Below are 25496 nucleotides of genomic sequence, written 5' to 3' on the forward strand. Positions count from 1 at the left end.
GCAATGACCGGCGATGCCCCGGCACTCTGCAGAGAGCGGGAGGGGAGAGGTTTGGAGACCCAGATCCAGGTCTGTCCACCTGTGTCCAGCCTGCAGCAGCCAAGGCGGGATTCCTCACCGGGCGGAAAATAAAAACCCTCCAGAAGAAATCAGGATGGCCATTCAAACCCATCCTCACTGCTTGGTGGGTGCAGAGGGGCAGTTTTGCTGCCTGGCTGTGATTTGTCCCATAGTCCGCATCCAGCTGGACCATGGGGTTTGCTCCCGTCGTTGGCTCGCGCCGCTAAGGTGATGCTTGCGTAGGAAAGAAGCGGCAAGGAACAAGTGCAAATTGTTCTGCAAATAGAGGCTCTGTCTGTCAGTCTGTCCCTCTAAAGCTCGGACACAGCTTCTTGCAAATGGCATTTTGCTATACCCACAAATAAGCGCTGATAGAAGCTCTGCTGCTTTCAGAGTAAAATAAATATTCCTGCTGAATCCTCACCTCCCTTTGTCCAGCAGAAGGCTTTCTCAGCGTGTTTATTTTCTCTGAGCTCTGTGGTGCTCTCGAATACGTATAAAGTATCACCGCTGGCCGCGGGGAATTTCAGCATGGCCCTTAATGGTATATTTGCATAGCGCTGTCGAAGCCCAGGCACAGCCGGGCATCAGTGCATGGGAGGCTCCAGCGGTTTTGTGTTTGCACCTCGGTCTTCCATCAGAAAAGAAATGTGTATTAAGATAAGAAAGAAGAAGAAAATATTAACCCTGTAGGTACTCCATGAAATTAAACTCCTGATCCGTGCTGCTGTTCCCACGCTGTATTACTGTAGACTCGGCAGAGCAAGACTGTTACTGTAGAATTAGGCTGTTAAAATCCACGTTGTAGTCAGGTTAAACTGTCTTTCAGGTTTATCTGTTTGAACCTCATTGATTTAGATGTGCAGCAGTGGGACATCATCAGTACGGCTTCCATTACGGTCGTGTCGGGAAGCTCTTCGGTGCGGGGCAAACACATGGTAAGAAATAGTCCCTGCGCCGTGGCCTTAGAGAGAAGAGGGGAAAAACAGGGCGCCCAGAGACGAAGTGATGTTCTCAAGGTTACCCTGACTGTCAGTACCAGAGCATGGAGCTGAATCCTGAAGCGAGTCCCCTGAGACCCAGCGCAGGGTCCCTTCCACGGTGGTCTCTCCTGGCGTTGGCTTAGGCAATCTGCTAGATGCTTATTTTGGTTTAATGTGAGAGAGAATCCAGTGATGAGGTGAGGAGGAGCGGAATAAACCTCTGTCTTTTCTAGCTGGACTAACATTCTCTGAGGCTGGCATCTGGTAGCAATAATTTATCTGCACGTTTCCTTTCAGATGGCTTTGTTTTCCATTCAGAGTTAAAATAATAATAGTGAAATCCAGATAGCTTCTCAGCTTGGCTATTATGCGAGCAAGAGGGAGAACAAATGAAAATACCCCGTCAGTCTCCAAGACTGCAAACATGCACTATGTGACCCGAAATTTCGCGTTAAAACGATCTGTCTAGAGGGCTTCTGGCTGCGGAGGCGAACAATAAAGGACAGCGGTTTCATGTAACCTTCATGCATCTGAGCCCGATAACCACGGAGGCTCCAGAAGCACCGTAACGGCCACGTCAGCTAATTTAAGTTGCCTGGGAGGAGCAGGAGCTGAGCTCAGAAATTAATCTTTTTCCTGGTGTTTCTGCACTTCGGTGGGAGATAAAGATTTTTGAGGATGCTGCTGCTGTTGATTTAACCTGAGAAAAGGAGCCTGATGGTAGAAAACAGAGTCTGGGTGAGCAGAGCCCACCCCGTCCCTCCGGTGCTGTAAGCAAAACATTTTAAATACACAGCGGTGGGTCAAGTTCTCTAACCAAATAACGGGGCCTTCCCTATGGGGAAAACCCCAATAATTAATTTTGGTGGGTTGGAGCTTTTTTTTGGTGGGTTGTTTTTTGGGGTGGTGGTGGTTGGTTTGGTTTGGTTTGTTCTGTTTAAAGGCTGCCTTTTACTGTGGGCCAGGCAAGGCAGCCCTATTCGGCTTTTCCTCCTTAGCAAAGTCGGGCCCATCCTTGCCTTAGGTGGCTCCGGTCCCCTCTGCCCATGCGGTGACCGAGCGTCCTCCCGTTTTCCCAGGGCATTTGATCCCGGCTGGAAAGAGGTGTTGAAGGCAATGGGAGGCACTTTAGGAGGTGCTCTGGTGTCGTGAGGAGCCTGGACGTTAGCTCAGACGTGATACCTAATTTTTTGAAGACAAATGTGACACGAAATTAGATGTCCCCCATTTATAGGCAAGCAGCTTGTCATTGAAGGGCAGGTTTGAGAAAACTGAAGTTTTGCTCTGCTTTTCCCTCGCTGTCCCTGTGGGGTCCCAGCCCTTCCTCTTTGTTGGCCGCTGCTGGCACGGTGCAGGCGGTGCCCGTGACGCTTCCCGCAGCCTACCCTCCTCTGCCGCTTTGAATAATTTATCTGCAGGAAACCCATTGCCAAGGCACCAGCCCAACACATGCCAATTCCCTGGGAAAACTGTCAAAAGGAGGGTGGGGGGAAGAAAAAAAAAAAAAAAAAAGAAAAAGAAAGAAAAAGCCCTCTCAAATTCATTTTGGTTGGAGGCAGGCGCCCAGCAATCAAACGTATTAGTCGTATTGTCGGCGTGCGGCGGCGGCTTGAGGTAGCTCGCTCGCACACGCCGACGTTGAAAGGCTCATAAATGTAATGAAGTCCCTTTGACACCTGCTCCTCTCCACACTTTAAGCGTGAGCCATTGGTCCGCAGGGAACCGGGGCTTTAAAAATAGAAATTATAGTAATTGTCTGCGGCGTTATTGGGAAGATTGTAATAAACGTGGAGCACAACACCGCGGTGCCACGAGCTGAATGCTGACAGGATGCATAAATTGCTCCAGGTTTTGATTCCTCCTCCCCACTTTCCAATCTCCCCACCTAACGCATCGCACAAATCGTTGCGTGTTAACGCTGCGTTTTGGGAGGGTGGCAGCGGGAGGGAGAGAAGCTCTCGGGGAAATTTCATCCCTCCCCTCTTAGGCTGGAGACCTCCAGCCCCTCTCCCCACCTGCCCAGCAGCCTCCCCCCTCCTCACTGCCCCAAGCCTCGGCGGGGACGAGAGAAGCCCAAACCGAGCCTCGGGGGTGATGGGCGAGGACCCCCGGCCCCTCCTGCTGGGACCTGCGAGCGGCAGCCATCAAGGAGGGGTCTCAAGGTGCACGTGGGGATGCGGCGGCACGTCTCAGGCGTGCGTCGTCCCCACGCGTGCTCCACGTGTGTCCCCCTCCCTTGGGGGAGGCACAGGAGCTGGACGGACCCCCTCCAGCTGCGCCTTGTAGAGGATGCTCCGAAGAGCATGCGCCAGAGAGGATTTGTGTTCAGCATGTCGAATTCCACTCGGAAGTGGCCTTTCCCTGCTCCCCCCCGCCCTCCATTCTCTCTCCTTCCTGTTATCCCAGGAAGAAATGTCTCAGACCATAATACTGCAATAAAACCCCAATTACCTCGTCCCCAGCCCACCAGCCCTCGATCCACCCCCCTGCTCACTCCGACCCTCTGCGCTCCGACGGCGTTTGCTGCCGAACGCGCCGGCGCTGCACCCCGGAGCTGGCGGCACTTCAGCCTTCTGCTACCTTGTGGCATGTCGCGATGTTTAATTAATATCAAACACTTTGAAGTCCCCACTGTTACTTATTCATGCCCGCATTCCCTGCAGACCCTCCTCTTTGATGTCCATGTTGTGGGGGTTATTTAGATGCAACCCTCTTTGCGTGAAATTTAAGCAGAGAGGAGAGGTTGACTCTAGGGTGCTGCACGAGAAGTTTCCCTTCCTGGGCATGAGATCAGCTCGGCTGCACGTTCAGAGATTTCTGAATATGCGCTGGCTACTCGCATAGGTGCTCACAGCGTGTCTGCGGTGTAAATCCAGAGAACAAGCGGTATCTCGGACGTAGCCGTTTTCCACCACGGGCCATCACATCTGGGTGTTTGTCCCTCTGCAGTACCCGACCAGCAGAGAGTCCTCCTTGTGTCCCAGGATGTGGAAATTAATTTAAGTTTGCTGAATTTGGGCACCGTGGGTTGAACAATAAAATTGATGCAAGAAACCTCTGTCTCAAACACGCGGGAAAACTTCCCCTGCCACCCAGGTATTCTCAAGGAGCAACAACCACATGTGAGATTGTCCTTTAACGCTAATTTTCTTGTTATCTTTCAGTAATTATCTTTTTTTTCCATTCCAGATGAGTTTAGAAAATGACGATAAGAGAGCACGCACGCGATCAAAGTCTATCAGAGGTGAGCAGCTGGTTATCCCGCAGCACGGGGAAGTGTAGACCTGAGCTCCCTGCACTTCGCTTCTGCCAAATAGGCTTTGATTTTTCAGGTCCAGGCTTAACTCTTTAAGTTATGCTTGCCACTCCCCTTCCAACCCCACTGAGATTTGTCTACAACCCTGGAAATCTCCCAAGCACAAACCTTTACAGGTCCTTGTAGTATTTAACCCTCATCCCCTACACACAGGGGAAGAAAAAAAAAGCCAAAAAAAAAAAAAAAAAAAAAAAGCCCCTTTGCAGGCTTTGCTTTAGGGGGATGGCAGGCGCTGGAGCTTCAGCTCAGCTCCCCGGGCTTTCATGGTGCACACTCTGCCAGCGGCTTTGAAGTCGCACATCTGAGGGTGCTGGCAGAAGTAGCGCGTGCTGGAGAAGCAAACGGGGCCATCCCCCGGCAGGGACGTGAGGACAGGCGGCTCGTTACTGCAAAGCTTGATTGGTGTTTATTTCTGCTATGGGCCTTGCTTTGCACGCTCTCGCCCCGGGAGAAGGCGAGGTGCTCTGATACGGAGCACGGGGTGTCACCTCGGCTGGCCCCGTGGCCACGCGTGACCGTTACAGACCGGCCTCTCCGTTTTGGTTCCCTTTTGTGGCCGTGGATTTGACGGGTTGCAAAGGTGGCTGGAAGCAAGGGATGAAGGGGGCTGGCTGAAAGAGTGCGATGGATGCACAGACTGCAGCTTCACCCACGCAGCCACCTTCCTCTGCCCTGACCCGCCTTCCTCCTTGCTCTTCTCAGCATCCCCGTCTTCTTAAAAACAAAACAAGACCCAGATGCTGCCAGTTGTGCTGAATGGAGCTTGGATATTTGGGTTTCAAGGCTTTGTTGCACGTACATAAAGGTGCTTGCTTAGGTTGCTAATGAAAGCGCCCTGATTCTATTTATTTTCTCGCACCCTGCCTTCCCCACACTTGAATATGGGTTTCTTGATGTGAAAAGGTAATTTATTGCATACACCCTGGGACTTGCCGCTGCCTCCAGTTTGTTGAAGCTTGTGAGTCATCCCACTGGGAGCTGGATCCCAGGAAACCCAATTAGCTCAAACAAATTGAGCAAACGTGCTATGGTTTTTAGCCTGGGCAAATTCATACTTACGTTGTGCGTTTTTTTTCTCCTGATTATTTGGATTCCTGGCTGGATATAAGGTTTTAGCAGCGATGCGATGTTGTCGTACATTGTTATTGTAAGCAGTGGGATGTCCTCTTATTCACAAGTAGGAAATAATCCCTAAAAACCCTATAAACTATTGTTTACCCTAAAAGCCAAGCAGCACATCCCCTACCATATGTCTGAGCGTAGGCAGGGGCTCCCACATCAGTCCGAAGTGACAAGGGGAGAAGAAAAATGTGCCTGTCGATAGGTAGAGGATAAATGTGGCTGCTGCAACGGAACAGCAGCAAACTGTGCAAAAAAGTAACTGAGGAGCATATTTTAAAGGCAAATATAGAGAAGAAGGCATGAGAAAACTCGTTCTTTACTTAAAAGTGTTTGAGTCTTATGTACGTATATCAGTATAGCTCCACCGGCTTTAAAGTTGTCATGTATTTAGAGAGAGAGGTAGCCCCTGGTGCTGCAAGCACGCATTCATGGGCTGGAAATTAAGCACAGCCATGAGGATTTACAAGGCAGGATTATGATTTACTACAGGCTGGCGTGCAGTAAATGATGGCAGGATAGATTTGCCCTTTCTTTCCCAAAGGGGATGCCCGAGGAGGCAATAGAAACCCAGCTGCAGGCAGGAGAGGGTCCCCAGAGAAGGGGGATACCTTGGGGGGGGTGAGCACCCCTGTTGTGTTTTTGACCTTGTGTTTGTTTCCATTGCTGCATCCTGCCCCTTCGCCCAAGTGCCCACGGAGCTCATCGGCCAGGAGGTGAGGTAAGGACCCTGCTCCTCCTCGGCGGTGGGAGGGAGGGGAGGCCCCGTGCTGGGACTGGCTCGGGTGAAGCCCCACAGCTCCTCACAGGCTTGGGAACCTGGGTGAGGGCAGCAAACCCATGGGACTAACGGGGTGGAGGTCTTGCTTGGGGGGCTTGTTGGTGGGCACCTTGTGTCCAAGTCTTCAGGGCACCACCTGACAACACACATCAGAGGAACCACAGGAGTTAAAGGGATGAACACACAAGCTCTGGATGGGTCATGTTAGACTGAAGACCTTCCAGCCATACCCTGTCCTACCCCAGATCTAAACCCCAGCAAATCCTGGTGCCCATGCTTTGTGTTGCAGGATCATTAGGGACAACATCCTACTAACCAGAGTTTCTTTTCCACATATTTTGCATCCTCTTGTTGCCCCTCAACAATGTTGTGTCACATCACTTGTGCCAGATGCTCCTCCTTTGGCCCCACGTCCCCCGTTGTGTCACCGAGGTCCTGTTCACTCATTTAGCAGCGCTGGCACGTGAACAGCAGCAGCCAAAAGAGCCGGAGCGAGCCTCTGCAGCCCTGCAGAGCTTCTCATTATAACTAACAGCCTCCCCCATCTCTGAGCTCCCTTTAAACCTTGCACAAGGGCTTAGGCAAGAGGTAGGAGTCTTTAACCTGGACAGGCGCTAATAGCAGGGGCTGCCTTTCCTCGCAGCTCCGTTAGAAAGCTGCGTGTGTCCAAGAGTAATTGGACCTTAACCAACCCAATTTCAGAGCATTTCTGCTCCTCCGCACTCCCATTACTCCAGAGAGGCGGGAGGAGCGAGCGGCGGGCATGCCACTTCTCCAACTTTTATTGCTGAACACTTGAGTGGAGGTGGTAATTGGAGCAGGTGACATATATAAGGGGCAGGACAGAGTGCTCCACAAAGCCATCTCTGCAGCTGTCACCTAATTGCCTGATTAACTGGACGATTAATCGACTAATTGGAAGCAGGGCATCGTCTGCATAACAATAAGAGGCCCCTTTTGTCAAGCGTATGAAGGCTGTGGAGAGGGGGAGAGCAGGTCGGTGCGGTGGCTCTTGCAGGGAAGGAGAGCAGCTTTAATAGACCTCGAAGCCCCTTTCCCCTTTTGGGACTCCTGCCAAAATACATGAGGCTTCCCCGGTGGACAGCAGGGTCAGGAAAGCCTGTCCCAGAGCGTGCCGAGCATCACCGCGGCCCTGGTGCTTCTTAAAGGGAATAAATCGTCACACGGAAGCCAGAGACAGCCCAGATCACCACCTGCTTTGGAACACCTCGATGCCGAACTGCTTGGCATTTTCCTACTTACTTTTTAGTGCAGGTTTCATTTCACCACATCAAAAAAATGGGGTGGTGGGGGGAATCAGCTTTAGTTGATGCAGGAAAGCTTATAAAAGCCTGTAGTATCTTCATCAGAGCTGCTCCCGTTTCCCACAGAATCAGGCCTTTTTCGGGCAAATCACTGGTATCGTAAACACCGCTCTGTCTTTTGGCGTGCAGTCACTTAAAGTGTGCCTGGGGCTGCTCAGTACCGAGCAGCCTTGGTCGTGACTGAGGGCAATTAAAATTAAACAGACTTTCAGATCATCAGCAGAGGGAGCAGCGAAGGGGGAAGGCGCTCTCTCCCAATTCCGCATGTTAGCGGGATGAGATCTTTTTATACATGACCTCGAGCGTTTTGCTGGGAAGGGATGCCTTGCTGGCGGGCAAGACCCCAGGCACGGCGGGGCTCGGGCTGTGTGTGCATGCCGAAAAAGCTGGCAGCCACCCCCCAAGGGATGGCGTTGGAGGATGCTCAGCATCTTGGGTTGAAACTGGGCCACGAGCAAAGGGGACAGCAGGAAGGGGGGACTTCATCTCGGAGGGGCCAGGAGGTGCAGCTCACACCCACGCTTCATCTAGAAAGCCGTGTCCCCTTAGGGGAGGTGCTGCCATCAGTTGTTCTCTTAGCATTAGTTTTGCTAAGCTAAAGCAAGCCGGTCTCCCTGTAGGAAGGATTCCTATGCTCCCGACAGTTCAGCAGCCCTTCCTGTCCTGGTTTCGGGTTGAATTATATTCTTTGAACACAGCGATCTGACTTGTGCACGGTGTTATGGGGCGTTGAGCCATTAATAACCCGCCGGTGCACCCAGAGCTGCTGCATCCATTAGTGCACTCAGATCCTCCCTATCCTTAGCTTTCTGCATGGGCTGAGCTCTCTGCTGAGAGCAGAAATTCTAAGTCCCCGAAGCCTGACTTGGCACTTGGTACTATTTAATGTTGTCCCGTATCTTTTACTCCAAGAACAATAGGCTGGCCAGATCCCCTCTGGGCTGGTGATGCCTTCTCCCTTTGCACTGTCATCAAGAGATTTCATTAGCGCTTCCAACTTCCCGGGCCAAGGGTGATACGGTGCTAAATGAGGTTATTAATCCTACACGACTCCAGAATTCCTCAGATGTCAGGCAAGTCACTTGGGCATCCTATAATCAATGCCATAATCTGGTTTTGCCAGAAAATGTTTGCTTTAATGCTTCTTATCTGAAGCCCTTGTAGCTCCTGGAGCTGGGACTAATCACCGCTGCAGGGGAGGCATGCAGCCCCGCGCCGAGGGACGCGGCAAGCTTTGCCCATGGCAAAGGCAGCAGCGGCTGCGAGCGCTGCCCAGAGCTCCCTGGAAATCTTTAACTCAACCTGCTCTAACTGCTGCTCCCCAGCAGAGATGTCGGAGATCCGGCCACGTAAATCCCATCCGTCCCCCCAAAAGTGAGGCTCTGAGGTGCTTTTGAGGATTTCTGTCCTGGTGATCTCCACCCAAAGCGCTCTGGTTAAAACCTCTTCGATCCACTCCCAGTCTGCTCGTTCCAAAAAGTCACCCACTTCTTAGTGCAAGGAACCCCAGGTCCCTAATAAGCCATCAAATAAGTGCGAAGCCCGTGTCTTCCTCCTGCACCAGCAAAAAAGAAAACTGAAGGGTGGTAGTGGGGAGGCAGAGTGCAGTAGTTGTCTGCTTTTTAAAAGCTTGCTCTTACACATGCAAATCTTTAATTAAACATACTCATAAAACTATAATGAACCGTTCATCTAATTAAATGGGGTGAGTCATTTCATTAATTTTTAGCAAACTGCAAGGCTGCTCTCCTGCCCTCCTCACTTGGAATTCAAAGGGACAAGCTGCACTATCTGAGGGAAATTATCTTCCCTTTGGTGGTTATTTTGTTCCTCGTGCACAGGACCCATTTAACTGACCATAGTTTATACACTTCTAATTAAAAATGAATTCTCTGAGTCTTATTGCTGTTCTTGATGGTTGCTTGTTTCCCTCTCAAGCTGTCCAACCCCAGGCTGTAACGGCTCAGGACACATCCGTGGAAAGTATGCAAGACACAGAAGGTGAGGCTGGCTCGGAGGCAGTGGGGATGGAAGGATGCCAGCAAAAACCCCAAAGACAAATGTTCACTGGAGAGAGGCTGATTCAGAGCAGCAACCCACCTCACCTGCCCCAAATTCTCCTACCGAAGAGCCAATTTTCTGTCTCTCAGAAAATTCTGTCTTTTCAGTTCGTGAGGGATCCGGGGGGATCTGCTTCACCAGGCTGGCAGTAGCCTTCCCGCAGATCCCAAACCACGGCACCGTACCTGGCTCAGGTGCCTGGGGTTAATGGGAGCTGTGGGCAGGCAGAGATTTTGGTCTGCTCGATGCCTCTATGGACAGGGAGGGAACACGAGAGCACACCGGCTGCCTTCGAGGCCATGCCAGCCTCACTGATGGTTTTCATCACCCTGTAGGGATGAAATCAGAGCAGTTGGTGGACGTGTCCCAGGGGCTGGTTCTGCGGCCCCTGCCTGGTTTCATGGTGGCACTTGGTGGCCATCACCAACAGTGGTGCTGGGAGCTGCTGGTCCTGCCTCTCCCTGGACAAAAACCGCCCATGGTCCAGGTTGCTGGAGTGAGACCAGCATCCTTGCGCCGACTTCTGAGTAAAGTTGACGTAGTTGCAAAAAGCCAAGGTCTGAGAGCAGATCTCCTGGCCGTGAAGGGTTAAACCAGCTGAAAATCTGGGCTGCTGGGGGATTTTTTTTTTTTTTTGGTATTTGTGTATTTGTCCCACTTGCCTTTGCCTAAGCGGTTCAGATGCCGTAGTCATGTCTTTCTCACTCGGCAATGCTCCTCTCTGCTCCTTGATCCCATCTGCAGTTTACAGAGCTGCCCGCTAGCAAAGAAGAGGAAACTTCAGGATGCAGAGGCTGAACATCTGGTGTCGAAGAGAAAATCCCATCCGCTCAAGCTGGCCTTGGATGAAGGCTACAATGTCGACAGCGACGGCAGCGAGGAGGCTGAGGCGAAGGAGGAGTCCGGCTCCGACGAGTCGGAGGGGACGCTGGAGGAGGACGAGGCGGAGGCGGTGGAGCAGGAGGAGACCCGCAGCCCCCAGCCGGCGGAAGGTGCTTTATCATTATTGATTGCAGAGCTGTGTTCTGCAGATGAATAAAGGGCAGGGAGTGTTAATAACCAGGAGTTATAGCTCCTCTGAATTATGTACAGGATGGGTCCTTCAATTATTATGTTTGGTGCAAGGACAATAGCAAAGCTCTGGTTAAGCTGAGGGAGCACGCACAGGTTGTATCTGGCGTCTTGAAAATGAGAGCCTTTCCGTCAGGGATGCTCCCCGGGGAAAAGACCCATGGAAAGCACAGTGAGCTTGTCGCATGGCTCAGATGGCGGCAGGGGAAGGCAGCCGGGGTCCCACATCGGTCCCTCGAGGGGCTCGGCTGCCTGCGCTGGTGCAGGAGCCGTCCCCATGGCCAGATCCGGCTGCTCTCCAAGAGCAGTGACAGGCAAACGAGATGGGTGTCCAGCTGGGGTCCTGGCACTGTGTCAGACCCAGTTTGGAGCCCCTGGCCTGGGGAGCCCTGGGAGCGAGGGGGCCAGATGGCTGCTGCTGGTGGGGGGCCGGGAAGCCGCGCGCATCTGAGCCCCGCGAAAGCTTTCGATGGAAATCCCCTTCCTACCTGCCGTTCCCCAATGCAATAAATTAGGCTGCTCTAGAGGTATAACAGCCAGGCTCTGGTTTCACTTAAACTTAAGTAAGACAGAGATGTTTACGAGCTTATTCAATTACTTTCTTTTCCTCCTTCCCCCCCCCCCTTTTTCCTTTTCCTCTTTTTTCCTTTTCCTCTTTTTTTCCTTCTCTCTTCTCTTCTCTTCTCTTCTCTTCTCTTCTCTTCTCTTCTCTTCTCTTCTCTTCTCTTCTCTTCTCTTCTCTTCTCTTCTCTTCTCTTCTCTTCTCTTTTCTTTTCTTCTCTTTTCTTCTCTTTTCTTTTCTTTTCTTTTCTTTTCTTTTCTTTTCTTTTCTTTTCTTTTCTTTTCTTTTCTTTTCTTTTCTTTTCTTTTCTTTTCTTTTCTTTTCTTTTCTTTTCTTTTCTTTTCTTTTCTTTTCTTTTCTTTTCTTTTCTTTTCTTTTCTTTTCTTTTCTTTTCTTTTCTTTTCTTTTCTTTTCTTTTCTTTTCTTTTCTTTTCTTTTCTTTTCTTTTCTTTTCTTTTCTTTTCTTTTCTTTTCTTTTCTTTTCTTTTCCTCCTTCCCCCCTGCCTCAGAGAGAAGCCCAGCAAAATCAACCCATTATGGACAAAACACGGCAACAAGTACGTCTGGGCCCAGCAAGGCCAACTATAGCAGCTATCAAGAAATAATCGCCAACTCTCTCCTAAACCTAGGCCAAATAGCGGAGGAAACCCTCGCCATCGAAGGGCAGCTGCCTGAAGCTGAGCTGCAGGTCTCCAAGCCGGCGTCCAACGTTGTGCACCTGGTCCACGAGGATGCGGGAGAGGAGTTAGTGGAGGAGGAGTGTGACAAGGAGATCATCATCCAGACAGAGGATGCGGAGGAGGTCATCGAGGTCACCAGCGAACGCAGCAGCGAGTTGTGCCCAGAGCACCGGGATGATGCGAACTACGAGGAGTCCTGCAAACTGCAAAAGGCTGAAGCAGAAGAGGAGGATGAGGAGGATGAGGAGGAGGATGAAGATGAGGAGGAGGAGGAGGAAGAAGAGGAGGAGGAAGAGGAAGAAGAAGAGGAGGAGGAAGAGGAGGAGGAGATGGCTCCTGAAGTGATCTGTGAAGAAGCTCCTCACACTTCTCAGGATACCCAGAAAAGCCACTGTGAAGGGCGGTTCAGCCCGAAGCCCGAGTACTCGGTCATCGTGGAGGTCCGGTCGGATGACGACAAAGACGACGATGCCCGCTCCCAGAAATCAGCGGTGACTGACGAGTCAGAGATGTATGACATGATGACGAGAGGGAACCTGGGGCTGCTGGAACAAGCCATCGCATTGAAAGCTGAGCAGGTGAAAATTGTGCGGGAGCCCAGCCGGCTGCCAGGAGAGCATGTAAAGCACTTCCAGGTGGACGAGAAACAGAGCAAACCGCTGGACAGCATCCGAAAGAGCTACTACGGCAAAGGTATGGGGATGAGCCTTCGCACGTCTTGTTCCTTCCCGTCCCCAGTGAAAGAGCTGAATTTGCTCAGCACCCCACAAAAACTAGGCTGCTGGGGGATTTCACAGCCCACAGAGGGAATTTAGCCACAAATCCTCAATGCCCAGAGGGATGGGGACATCCTAGAGGTCAACAGTGAATGCACAAATTGATGGTGTCCTCTACGTCTCAGCAGGGGAATTGCCTGGCTAAATCGTTTGTTGGCCTTGAAAATCTTGGCCTGGGCAGTAGGGCTGGTTTAAAATCCAAGTGGGTTTTAAAGTAGTGGTAGGAGTCTGGCCACGGCAAGACGAGGGACTTGGGGATGCAGAGTCCCCCGGCCGCTGAGCCGGGCTGCCTGAGCTCCGAGCAGCTCTGTGCTCCTGGCTGGGTTAGCTCCTCAGATTGCTTTGCTGATTTTAATTTTTGAAACTTTGGTGTTACAATACCACCTTCAGGAAAACAACCTCCCAACCCAAAGGTTTCTCCCCATTTGACTGGAAAAGTGGTGGGAAGCACCTTGGGCAATTTTTCTCTCCTTTCCACCTCTTCCCCTCCAAATCTGCTAACCCGCTTCCCTCCGCCCTTTCCCCACAATCCCTAGATCCCTCAAGACCCGAGAAGCGAGAAATCAAATGTCCGACTCCTGGCTGCGATGGGACTGGCCACGTCACGGGACTCTACCCTCACCACCGCAGCCTCTCTGGTTGTCCGCACAAAGACAGGATCCCTCCCGAGAGTGAGTAAATGGTGGGAAAAGAAGGCTTGCTTAAACTGGTCTGACGCCTTATTTCCTAGGGGGATTTTCACACCTGATGGGTAGAGCCGATGGGCACTCCAAATAGTCCCAAATGATGTGAATTTTATGACCAGCTCCCTAGCACAAGCCTGATGTTAATCTTTGGGGTACAATGGAGTTTCTGGCATGGGATGGTGCTTTCCCAACTTCTTCTGGGATGCTTTTATCCACCAAAGTGTTATCGTTCTCCTTGGGAAACACTACGGAGATTAGTAGGAAGTCCTACTTAAAGATTTTTAGCACCATCCTGTGGAGAATGAGGTCCCTTCTCTGAAAATCAAAGAGGTGCTTTAAAAATGATGCCCACCTCCAGAGGTGTGTTAAGCCGTTCCCATCTTTATGTTGAATGTCACATGCTTTTCTCTATTATTTGGGATATCATGTTGAGAAGAAGGGGAAACTCTTCTTTCCTGCTGTCCAAATGTGCTGAAGGTGTTGCCGTACAGCAAAGGAGAGGAGTCATTCGGGATGTGCAGGACAGCTGAGTCTCCTCCTACACTCTCATCACTATTCACTATCACGGCGTTATATCGAGATTCATCTATCCCACAGAAAACATTTATCATCATCATAACAGATTTTTATATATATACATAGAGAGATATTTTATTTCCACCTCCCTACCAGCATCCTAAATAGCCTTCCCTGCGCATATGCATAAAAGTCAATGTTGTATGTTTATGATAATGGCATAATAGACAAAAAGAAACCCCCCAAAACAGGACCCCTTCCTTATCGGTAATTTCAAAGGTTGCAGACCTGCCATAAACACAGAACGGCAGGAAACGTGGGGAAAGTACAGCTGTCTTCACACAAGCTTGAATGCAAGAAAAAAATATTAATAAATAAGTAACACAAACTGTGTGCTTTAGAAAAGCTTGCAAAGCAAATTATTTTCTTTACTTTTAAGGTCAGCGCTGCAGGAAGCAATAATCCTGCAGATTAAAATTTAAAAAAACCCAAATCAAACAAAGGCTAGTCCTAAGGATAAAAGCAGAGATGCTACTTCAATCACTTAAAACTACCTGAAATTCGGAGACCTGGCTCCAAAACAGTGGTGGGTGGGAAGGGGTGGACGGGGGACACCAGCTCGCAGTCAGCCGAGGAGAAAGCCCTGGCTGTGTGCAGAGACGCTAATCTAGTGCCGACCCGAGCACTGCTGCCTTGTAAAACTTTTTTTCGCTACGCAGACGAGTTCTAATTACAGCATTTCACGTCCCCTGATTTCTAGGAAAACACCATACAAGACTTGATGATTTTGTCTTTTTTTTTTTTTCTTTTCCCTCTGATTTTTATCAAGTTGTTTTTGCTTCCCTTCCCCTCTCCCCTTCCCCTTCTCGCTCTGAAGTCTTGGCGATGCACGAGAACGTGTTGAAATGCCCCACGCCAGGCTGCACAGGACAGGGTCACGTCAACAGCAACCGCAACACGCACAGGAGGTACCAGCTTTGACTTCTCCATAACAGCCAGGGCAAGGATGGCAGCAGGGCAACCATCCCCAAAAACCTCGGCTTTACTCTTGCGTTGAGAGACGGCGCAACTGAGATGGGCGAAGTAGGGAGGACCCTAAGACAAAGAATAATATGAGAAAGCGAGACGGGGCAGTGATTCCTGGCTGGGCAGTAGAGCAGAGCGATGTTTCCACGCTCGCAGGTGGGACTGTGGAGGGGTCGATGCAAGTGGGTGCTTGGCACTAGGGGAGATGAGGGTGCCCGGTGAGGCTGACTGGAGGGAGATGTTTGTGTTTGGTGGTGTGGCACTAGCAGGATTTCTAGGGATTTCCACGATATTTAGGCTGAAATTATTTGCGACCTGGGAATTTAGGTCCTCTTGCCGTAGGACCTCAGCCCAGGTGTGGTCAGGAGGGGACAGGGTTGCGCTTTGGGACCTGGAATTATACCCCATGCTCTGGCTTCGGTTAATCTCAAGCACTTCCACACACGGGAGGAATGCGGAGGGAATGGTGCACTTAAAAGCTAGAAACTTTCCAAAAAGCCAGGCTGGCTTGTGCTACAGGGATGCGCTCATGAATTTATGATTTACCATTCGTTGCACTTGAGTTTCACTGGCAGACAGCGACGGCTCTGCGAACGTCGATGCGTTTGCAGGCGTGAGGTGAGTTGGTGTCGTTACTCGTTCAGCCGTGGAGGAAGCTGAGGGATGGATGCTTCGTCGTAGCCGTAGCTGCTAGAGGGAAACCAGGGAAATCCGCTTGGTTAATTGAGAAGCTCAGTTTGGTGCAGGCAGCAAGCGACTGCGGTGAACCAGAGGTGATCCACTGGTGGTAGTGGGTTATGGAGCGAGCTTGGGGTACAGCGGTTTGGGCTGAGACCCGTCGGGGTCAGAGCCCCGAATTTCACGCGGGGCTGGGCTGGGGTTCGCTTGGTGCTGGCTGCTCCAGTGACGAAGGTGCCCGTGGTGGCTTGGGGTCGGCTGGGAGCATGTGGGCTCTGCTTGTGAGGGGTTTTTCCTTTCCCTGAGCAATTACCCTAAGAGCCACGCTGTCCCGGAGAGGCAGAGCCAGCTCTGGCGCAGGGCACGTGTGAGCAAAAGCCGCTACAGAACCCGAGCTCCCGCAGGCACCGGCGCGCTGGCAGCCGTGCACACCAGAAGTGCAAATGTTGCCCTGCACGTGCCCCTCAGAAGGCTCCCGTCAAACAGCCCCTGCGAAAAATCCAAACAAACGCAAATCAAAAACGCCATTTAACTGCTAAAACCACTCAAGGAAACCCGCCCGTCCCCTTCTGCCCCTGCTGTGCTCGGCCCGGGGGAGCTGCCTCCTTCATCCACCTCTGGGCCCTGGGGATGCTCCAGGGCTCATCCTGGAGAGATTTGGCACTTGATGTTTGGCTGCTTTGCTGCTCGCCAACACTAAAAGTATGCTAGGATAATGATAATAAAAACCCCCAAAACTTTAAACGCCAACAATTTTCTCATGGGCTCAGGGCAGCTCTGGGTCCCTGAAATGAAGATTTTCGTGCTCCTCCCTCACGCTTGGTTTCCTTCTTTCTTTTTTTTCTCCTTCTTTTAAAAAACAAAACCTCCCACAGTTTATCTGGGTGCCCCATTGCTGCTGCTGAAAAATTAGCCAAATCGCATGAAAAGCAACAAACCCAGTCTGGTGATCCTTCGAAGACCAGCTCAAATTCTGACCGGATACTCAGGTAAATGGGACCGCGAAGCCCAGCGCCGTGTAACCGCGCTGCCCCGGCCCTCCCCGCGATGCCGCGCTCACGAGAGCAGCCGTCGCGGCTCCCTCCGGCTGTCTCTCGCCACTGCTGAGTCCTGTTATTACGGTCATAGGTCTCACCAAGGTGGGGAGGTATTTAATTGACGATCCCAGGGAGGGCATTGAGGACAATGAATTGCTTCTGTAGCATCAATTAATGCCGAGGCTACAGGCCAAAGGGTTTCACCAGTGCAGCAGAAGGCGTTTGTGCCGATTGCTCTGCAACGCAAACTGCCAGAGAACGATGGCTATTATATTAGCATTATAAGTAGGGTGGGCTCAGGGAGGGGGAGGAGGAGATTTAGGCTACATATAAATCACATACATATAAGTCCACCCACTTTTCTTCCTTAGCCCGCGCGGTTCAGAGGAGAGAAACCTGCCGCTCATTTCCGAACCACTTGTATTTATTTCGTTATTCCTCCCGTCTCTTATCTTCCCGGGAGAAAGGGCTGTCTCACATTAAGGATGTCCCCGATAGACGCTGGCTTCCACAGCTGATGCGATGCGTGAGGCTGCAGATGGATGGTGATATGGTTAGTTATTTTGCAACGAGAGCGGGATAAAAACCGCAGTTCGAGCCCTGAGCAGCACTCCCACAAAGGCATCGAGGTCTGATTCATTTATTTATTTGCTCCCCAGGACGGCTGAGCACCCTGGCGCAGCAGCGCTCGGTGCTTCGGAAAGGCCATTTAGGGCGATTACTTATTTATTTGCAGCGGAGCCCGCGCCGGGCGCAGAGCGCTCTGAGCGCGTCACGAGGACGGTCCACGCTCCAAGGAGCTCCCGCTCCGAGGGCTCGCTGGTGGAAAGAGGTCACGGGAAGGAGAATAACAATAAGCCATTTATATACAATTTATATGCAAGACAAATTGATTCTCGATAGGCAGCCCAGCAGAAGCGGGTCTTTAAGAGGGGCTCTTCGGGCAGGGGGGAGGCTCTGGTGCTTCCGCAGTGAATCCGCAGGGGGGAGCAGAGCTAAACTGGGGTCCTCACGCCTTCGTGTGCCATCCTGTGTCACCGGCCCCGCGAACGGGGGACGCCCAAGTTTCTCCCGCTGTTGGAAAATGCTGCCACAGCACGGCAGCCTGCACGAACACTGTTTTGCGTGAGATTGACACCTTGGTGTTTTGCCTCAAGAGAGGGAAAGAAAACAAAAGGTAAAAAAGGGGAAGAAATAAAAAAAGAATTTAAGAGACCCAAAGCAGACGCAGACTTGCTGAGGGAGAGCAAACGGGCTGTCACAGCCTCCTCTTCGGCAGTAACCCCTTGGGGACAAGGCACAGCTACGCGTTCCCATCGCGTCTGGTCCCCTCCCAACAACCATCTTGTCGAGGAAAAGAGAAATCACTGTTGCTCGTTATTTCATCCTCAGGCCTATGTGCTTTGTGAAGCAACTGGAGATCCCTCAGTATGGAAGCTACCGGCCCAACATGGTCCCAGCAACCCCCCGGGCCAACCTGGCCAAGGAGCTGGAGAAGTACTCCAAGGTCACCTTCGATTATGCAAGTTTTGATGCTCAGGTTTTTGGCAAACGCATGCTTGCCCCAAAGATTCAGACTAGCGAAACCTCACCTAAAGCCTTTAAATGTAAGTTGGGAGCAGAGGTGGGCTGGGTATTGCATTTTCTGCCTTTCTCAGCGTGTCGCGAAGCTCTTGGGGTCATGGCTTTGGGGTGATGGGAGACTCGGGGCTGCGTCGCTGGATGCCTCCTGCTGCCATGAGGCAGGGGGACAAATGGGGACAGGGGAGCCTGAGATGGGTCCTGTGCCACGTACCCGGCGGAGAGAAGAGCCCGTGGCTGCCGGTAGAGCTTTGCTTGGGGGAGAGTGGCTTTGGCTTTGGGAAGAACTGCATCGAATGGTGGGAACATTAACCTGAGCGACGTCTCTAGGTGGGATAAGTTACACAGTTGTCCTCAGTCGGTCCCCGCTGCTTTGCAGTTCGTATCTATCGATCTGTCTTTCCCCATCAAGCTAAATGGATTATAGTTTTCTTCTCTTCCATCTTATATATGACCCACTCCACCCATTTGTCTTCTGTGCTGTGCTCTCCAGCTCTGCTACCTATCGATCACCCACCTCCTATGTCCCGGCTCTTCCTGTCGTAGGCACCCACCTCTGCTCTGCACCGAGGACCTTGCACTGGTTACAACAGTGTGCAACGAGAGTGTGGGTGAAAACAAAATGGCTAAATAAACCCTCAGGGGCTGGGCTGTCAGGAGCAGGAGGGAAGCTGCACGGGGAGCCAGCCTGCCACAGGCTGATGCTAAACCTCCTCCTTCCCTTTGGCACCAAGTGTGCACCTGAAGACATCTTTCCGAGGAGAAAAAGAAAAAAAAGAGAAAAGATTTAGGAGGCCAGTTTGCAGAAGTCAGCAGCCTCAAGAGTGCTTTCTGTCTGGCTAATCCCACCTCCACGATCCTGTTTAATCCTGATGCAGCTGCTCTCTAAAAAGTGCTCGTACTTGAAAGCATCCCGGTTGTTGCACTACAATGGAAGCGCCTTTATTACAGTACTAAATCTGTAAAGGATCAGACAATGCAATTGGATGGAGGCCAGAGAGCACAACTGCCACTGTCATCCTGGGTTAGGGCTGATGGAAAAGTAATTTGTTTCCCAGCACAAGTGATTCTCTTGCTGAATAGATTGTGTTATTTGCAATATTAGCAAAGAATTTTCAGGGTAATTGTACTGACAAAAATAATTCCAGCAGACCCACTAGGATAATCCTTTCTACTTTTTCTCATCACTTATTTTACTAATTTGCTGATTGCGAGTCTATTAGTGGTGGAAATCCTTACGAAATGGAAAAGCATCGCTGAGCCTACGGTGTGAAATTGAAATTGGCATCTCACGGTCCTGGACGCTGTCAGGTTGGGCTGGCAAATACCCGCACCCCGCCGCAAAGGCGGGGATTAAACCAGACTCGAAAACAAGCAGCCATACACAAGAATTACCATTTGGGCAAACCTCCAATGAGTTAATCAAAGCGACAAGATGAATATGATTGCCAATCATAGCACGGAAATCTGTTCCTTTCACCGAGAACTTATTTTAAAGAGATCTTCATCCATCCAGAGGGATTTATAGTCCCCTGCATGTGTGTGCGTAACTCCCATTAATGTCAATACGCATTATATACGCACACAGCGAAGAAGAAAGCAGTCCTCGGGAAGATTAGCATTTTATAGTGTCTTATATTACGAGTTTGTAACGGGAATAATGAAATCGCTTTGCTCTGTAGCCACATCAACCGAGGTTGTCTCGCTGCTTCGCCGTCGTCGGGCCAAAGCTTGTGAGTCTTCCCTGGCAAGACTCCCGCTGAAGGGGGTAGATTTTTTTTCCCCCAAAAAGGGCATAGTGAAATGAAGCAAGAATTGGAAGATTTTGCTAATTGATTCAGAACAACCCTGCAATCGTTCAAAATCAGACGATCCCTGGGTTGCACCCGCTGAAACTACTGACTTCAGAGGGACTCTGCGTGGGTCAGGGCCCTCCCAAACGGGACCAGGTTCAACATTAGGGCAACTTTGATTGTGGATTAACCCTGGGAAAAACTCACTTTCATTTCATAGGGTGTAAAGAGAAATTGCATCGCCGGCGTTGCACTGCTGTGTGCTGTGGTGTGCAGCACGGTGTCGTGGCCACGCGCGGCTGTGTAAAAGGTCCTGTTATTTAGGCATATTTAAATGATATGTCAGCTGCCAGAAAACACATATTTCACTGGTGTCATTGTCGGAAGCGCGTATTTCATGGCCATGGATTTGTTATTCATGTAATTTTTTAAATTGTAAGTTTTCAAACATGCTACAAGAAATCTCCCGGTAAGTCAGCTCTGCAGATAAGTTATGAACATAGGGAGGACAATAAAAAAGGAGCCAGGGAGCTTCTCTAAGCTCTCTCCTCTAACCACTTCCACCGAGGAGTAGTCCCCCCATGTTCTGGGGACTTGATGGCAGAGTCAGTTAATGAATGAAGTTTTCACACCGAGAGACCGTTGCAAAGCCGCAGCCAGCACTGCTTCTATTGCATGTCCCCAGCTACGACATAGCCCGTGGCTCGGTAACAGCCCCAGGCTGCCACTGGAGCTGCTCTCACGTTAGCTGTGTCAGACTGACCTGACCTCTCACTGCTGCCTGTGCCAGTTGTACTTTAGCCTTGTGTTGTTCCTTCTCTTTTTATTCCAGCCAAACCTTTTCCAAAGGCCTCTTCCCCCAGCCACAGCCCCTCCAGCAGTTACGTGAAGAGCACTTCATCTTCCTCCACAGGCTTCGACTACTCCCACGACGCCGAGGCTGCGCACATGGCTGCCACTGCCATCCTCAACCTCTCCACCCGCTGCTGGGAAATGCCGGAGAATCTCAGCACCAAGCAGCAAGAGGCCCCCGGCAAGGTGAGCCGAGCGAGCCCGGGGACCACCGCTCCAGCGCGCGGTGCAGTGGGTTAAAACCTGAAGTTTGGGATGGGAGAAACACCTTTTTTTTTACCCTCCCTTTCATTTTGACCTTTAAATATAGAGGGAATAGAGACTCATCACGTATCACCCTTCCGTTCCCTGCTTTGGGCGATGCAGTTTGGAGGAGGTAACCTTGGCTCCTAGTGTGTCATGGAGGTGCATCGTGGTTCAAATGACCCGCCCGAGATGAGCATCGCTCCTAAGCAGAGTCTCAGGGCTGGTTTCAGTTGCTCACTGCTCTGTATCTGATGCCATTTGAGATTCCCCTCTTGCGTCCTGGCTGACCTCCAGCTATTTTTCAGAGGAACACAGGTTTTCCAGAAGTCCCATGTTGCATCCCCAGCTTTGGGCAGATGTCTTAGATACCATGGCACATCTTAAATGGCACTAGATGCCTGTGTTCAAGCAACTGAGTCAAAACGCCACGTTGCTGGCAGCAGAGGAGTGCATTTTCTGAAAATATTTATGAAAGAGCATCCCTTTCCATTCAGTTCCTTCTAACTGACTGCAGAGAGTCCCCCCGTGCTGCAAAAGACAAATGGGGTCAAGGTCCCTGGAGGGAATTGCTGGCAGCTGCTAATGTTGGGCATGTTTCCAACCTTTCAGCCCATGGACATCGAGGTGGATGAAAATGGGACTCTGGACTTGAGTATGAACAAACACCGCAAACGGGAGAGCACCTTTCCCAGCAGCAGCAGCTGCAGCAGTAGTCCCAGCATGAAGTCCCCAGATGTGTCCCAGCGCCAAAACAGCACCAGTGCCACGAGCAGCACCATGACCTCCCCCCAGTCCAGCCAGACCTCCCGCCAGGATGAATGGGATGGGCCCATTGACTACACTAAACCAAACCGTCAGCGGGAAGAGGAGCCAGAAGAGGTGAGCGGTGACTTTTGATGTTTAAATAACACCTTGTGGGGGATTGAATGCCATGTTTGCTTGCATAGTTGTCCTGTTTTCCCCTGGAATTCCTACTTTGCCCTTTGAGCCTAGAAGAGAAATATTATTAGCTTCGTCAGTGTTGCCAGGCATCAGCTGGGGACAATCAGGCAGGAGACAGAGCTGTCCTGGGGTGAACGTGGGTGTTCTTGGCTCCATTGGGATGCTCTTGCCAAGAAAGAACCCACCGCTCACATTGTCCTGGGTCTGCAGTGCTTTCTTCATTGTAAATCCTTTGAGCTCATTTGCACCAGTGATGCTCCTGGTGACGTTCCCAGGATGATTTACATCTGCCATTAGCAGATGTCACTAACATTAATCCTTGCAGGCAGGGGAACCCAGCCATTACCTCTTGGTGGTGAGCGTCCTGGTCCTGGAAGCAGCACACTGCTGCTCTGCCTGTGTGGAGGCAGGTGCTGCTGAGGATGAGTATGGGCAGATTGCACTGATCTTCATCCCTTCAAGACCTTGGGAGAGCCAGGTGTTAATCCCTGTACAGCCACGTTTTATGCATTTCTCCTATAAATAGGGGAAATTGCAGACTATTTGATCTCTGGTTTGGGTACTTCAAGGCACTCGCAAAAGGGCTCAGGAGTGTTGGCAAAGCTGCATTAACGGAGGAGCTGCAGCTCCCTCCCCACCACAGCTCAGCATCAATGACCACCACTACAACCACTTTTCTGGGCTGTTTTCTTGCAGTCAGAGCCTGCTGCCCACTCTTTTGCCTCCTCGGAAGCTGATGAGCAGGAAGTGTCGGAGGAAAACTTTGAAGAACGAAAATACCCAGGGGAAGTTACTTTAACCAACTTCAAGCTTAAATTCCTGTCCAAGGACATCAAGAAAGAGCTGCTCACGTAAGTCCTGCCTTCTTGTCTCTTCCTCCAAACTGTATAAAATACGTACACAGGACAGCCAGGCTGCTAGGAGACAAAATTTCTTAGCAAATACGTTTTAAAAATTAAAAGTGTAGTTTCTTTTCTGACTGTGATTGGTCTTATCTAAGCTGTTCAACTGGAAGCTCAAAGAGAAACCCTGTCCTCGTACAACTGCTGATCAATGAGGGACATGGCCTTGAAACTTTGCAGTGATGAAGGGATCTTTCTGGGGAGCTCGGTGCTCTCAGGATTCACAGATGTGGATGTGGAAACCTCTTTGCAGAGACCTTTTTCCCTGTGTTTTCCTGCAAGAGTGTTTCTGGCACAGTAATGGAGCCTGTCCAATCTCTTGTCCCCTTGTTTTGGGACAGTGGGTGATGCTGTGGAGTCAGGAGCACCCAAGGGATCTCAGTACCACCTCAATGAGGGTGTTGAACTGCAACGTGCCTCGTTGGGCAGGCAGGACTTGTTGGCTGTTTAACATAGAGCATGGAGTCCCATCACCACGGTACTGCAGGGCCACAAAACGTGAACTAGGGCTACAGCAAGGTTGCATCTTACGTTGGAGAGAGATCTTAACCAAAGTTGTGTATTCTTGGCATTGGGTGGGTGCAGTTATAGGCCCAGGTCTATTCTTTTAGACGGAGTACTGCTCTGCATCCACACTGATCCCCCAAACTCATGGTTGACATTTAGGGTCTGATCCAAATGTTGCAGCCTGGACACGGCTCTGATCTAGTGGCAGGTCGGGATCAGTCTGGGGGTTGTGACGGGGAGGTCACACCTCCCAGGCACCCCACTAGTTCTGCTGCGCTTGGGCCTCTCTCCTGTCCATATGTTGAACAGGGAAGGGTGGGCAGGCACCGTTTTGCTGACCGTATAAAACACAGCTCATGACTTGGCTACACGAGCAGGAGGCTGAGGGAGCAGACAGGCAGGGAGGAGATCCGTGGGGGCAGAGCAGCAGCAGCATCTTCCCTAAATGACCAAAGCGCGGACCAGCTGCCCTATGCAAGCTCTAAAGGCTTTGTTAAAACCCAGCAGCGACGTGAACAGCAATTTCTGAGGTAGAGCCCTGAAGTCCTCCTGTGCCGTAATTGTATTATGAGGGCAGAGAAATTTCCTAAATGGAAACAGCCCTGGAATAAATAAATGGTGTCGTGGGCAGCCCTGAGCCTTCTCTCCCCATTTAGCATCCTTGCTCCTTTCTGGCCCAAGGGCCATGATGAATTAGCTGCAGTTAACTCAGGAGCAGACTTGCCCTCTGTGCCTGTTTGACGCTCCGTGTCTGGGTGCAGTTCCTGGGCCACCTCCAGGCACTGATGGCAGTCGCAGTGAAGGTGCTCCTCACCTCCGTCTTCTCGCTGCCCTGCTGTCGGCACACGGGTGGGCACCACGTAGCAACACATCACGGCTGCTCATACATCTTCATTACCTCATGGCTCTCTACAGCTACCCGAAAGCAGGTTGTGGTGAGGTGGGGGTTGGTCTCCTCTCCCAAGTAACCAGCAATAGGATGAGAGGAAATGGCCTCAAGTTGCACCAGGGGAGGTTTAGATTGGATATTAGGGAAAATTTTTTTATGGAGAGAGTAGTCAAGCATTGGCACAGGCTGCCCAGGGAGGTGGTGGAGTCACCACCACTGGAAGTGTTCAAAAAACATGTAGACGTGGCACTTCAGGACATGGTTGAGTGGGCGTGGTGGTGTTGGGTTGGTGGTTGGACTTGATGATCTTAAAGGTCTTTTCCAACATTAATGATTCTGTGATTCTGTGATACCAGTGCCGGCTCTAGGGCTCACGGTGTTTGTGTGGGTTTTGTGGCTGTGAAAAGAACTCAAGGGTGAGCAGAGATATCTGCATCCTCAGGACTTAACCTTCCAGGCCAAACTGTGCCAGGACATCCCTGCAGTGTCCCAGGACATCCCTGTGCTCTCCCAGGACATCCCTGCCCTCTCGCACACCCCTGGCTTTGGGCAGGCAGGGCACTACTGTGCCCGAGCCTCGCTGCTCATGCACAAACTGGTTTTTATTCCCTGGACACCGAGAAGGGATGACACCTTTTCCCATCGCTCGTGCAAGTGCGGCTCCCGGGGAGGCAGCGGGGAGGGACGGGTGGGAAACACAGCCCGGGAAAGGCAGCAGGCGGGACATGGCAGCTTCTGCCTGTCCTCAGTTTAGGAGCTCCCAGGCACACGAGTCAGAGGTTACTTTTATTCCCCTTCTGGGGTGAACAGTGTTTTCAAGCTTTTCTTTGTAGCTATAAGGGCTGAAAAAGAAAAGGAATCATTTCAGAAAGCTGAAATCTGATGCTTCCGGGGAATAAGCTGATTCCTGCAGCCAGAGCTTCAGGATTGCAAAAATCATCCAAATGGGCAGCACCAAGACAGTGGGGTTCGTGCCTGTTTGTTTATGCCACCCAGCTCGGCTGCCACCGAGCAAACCAAGCATCTAAGTATTTTGAACGCTTTCTCTACATTTGCCACAGATTTTTTTCAATGTTTTGTAAAATTTTTTTCAGGATCCTTGTGATC

The 25496-nt window shown here is 51.0% G+C and overlaps 1 protein-coding gene across 1 annotated transcript in view; it reads left to right on the forward strand.

Annotated features, from left to right (window-relative positions):
* Positions 1-4232: 4232 nt before the first annotated feature.
* The window catches only part of MYT1 (myelin transcription factor 1), a gene marked incomplete at its 5' end in the record, with an annotated part of 34682 nt that continues 13418 nt past the window's right edge, over positions 4233-25496 (forward strand). Inside the window, 12 exons of the mRNA XM_082007385.1 lie at positions 4233-4287; positions 6169-6199; positions 9523-9585; positions 10390-10637; positions 11788-12651; positions 13271-13405; positions 14814-14904; positions 16516-16629; positions 18070-18284; positions 20884-21089; positions 21759-22028; positions 22788-22942. Coding sequence (XP_081863511.1) covers positions 4233-4287; positions 6169-6199; positions 9523-9585; positions 10390-10637; positions 11788-12651; positions 13271-13405; positions 14814-14904; positions 16516-16629; positions 18070-18284; positions 20884-21089; positions 21759-22028; positions 22788-22942 — 2447 coding nt within the window. The remainder of the gene's footprint in view (positions 4288-6168; positions 6200-9522; positions 9586-10389; positions 10638-11787; positions 12652-13270; positions 13406-14813; positions 14905-16515; positions 16630-18069; positions 18285-20883; positions 21090-21758; positions 22029-22787; positions 22943-25496) is intronic.

This window comes from Phaethon aethereus, assembly GCF_964289735.1.
Source record: "Phaethon aethereus genome assembly, chromosome: 16".
In the NCBI taxonomy this organism is placed as follows: domain Eukaryota; kingdom Metazoa; phylum Chordata; class Aves; order Phaethontiformes; family Phaethontidae; genus Phaethon; species Phaethon aethereus.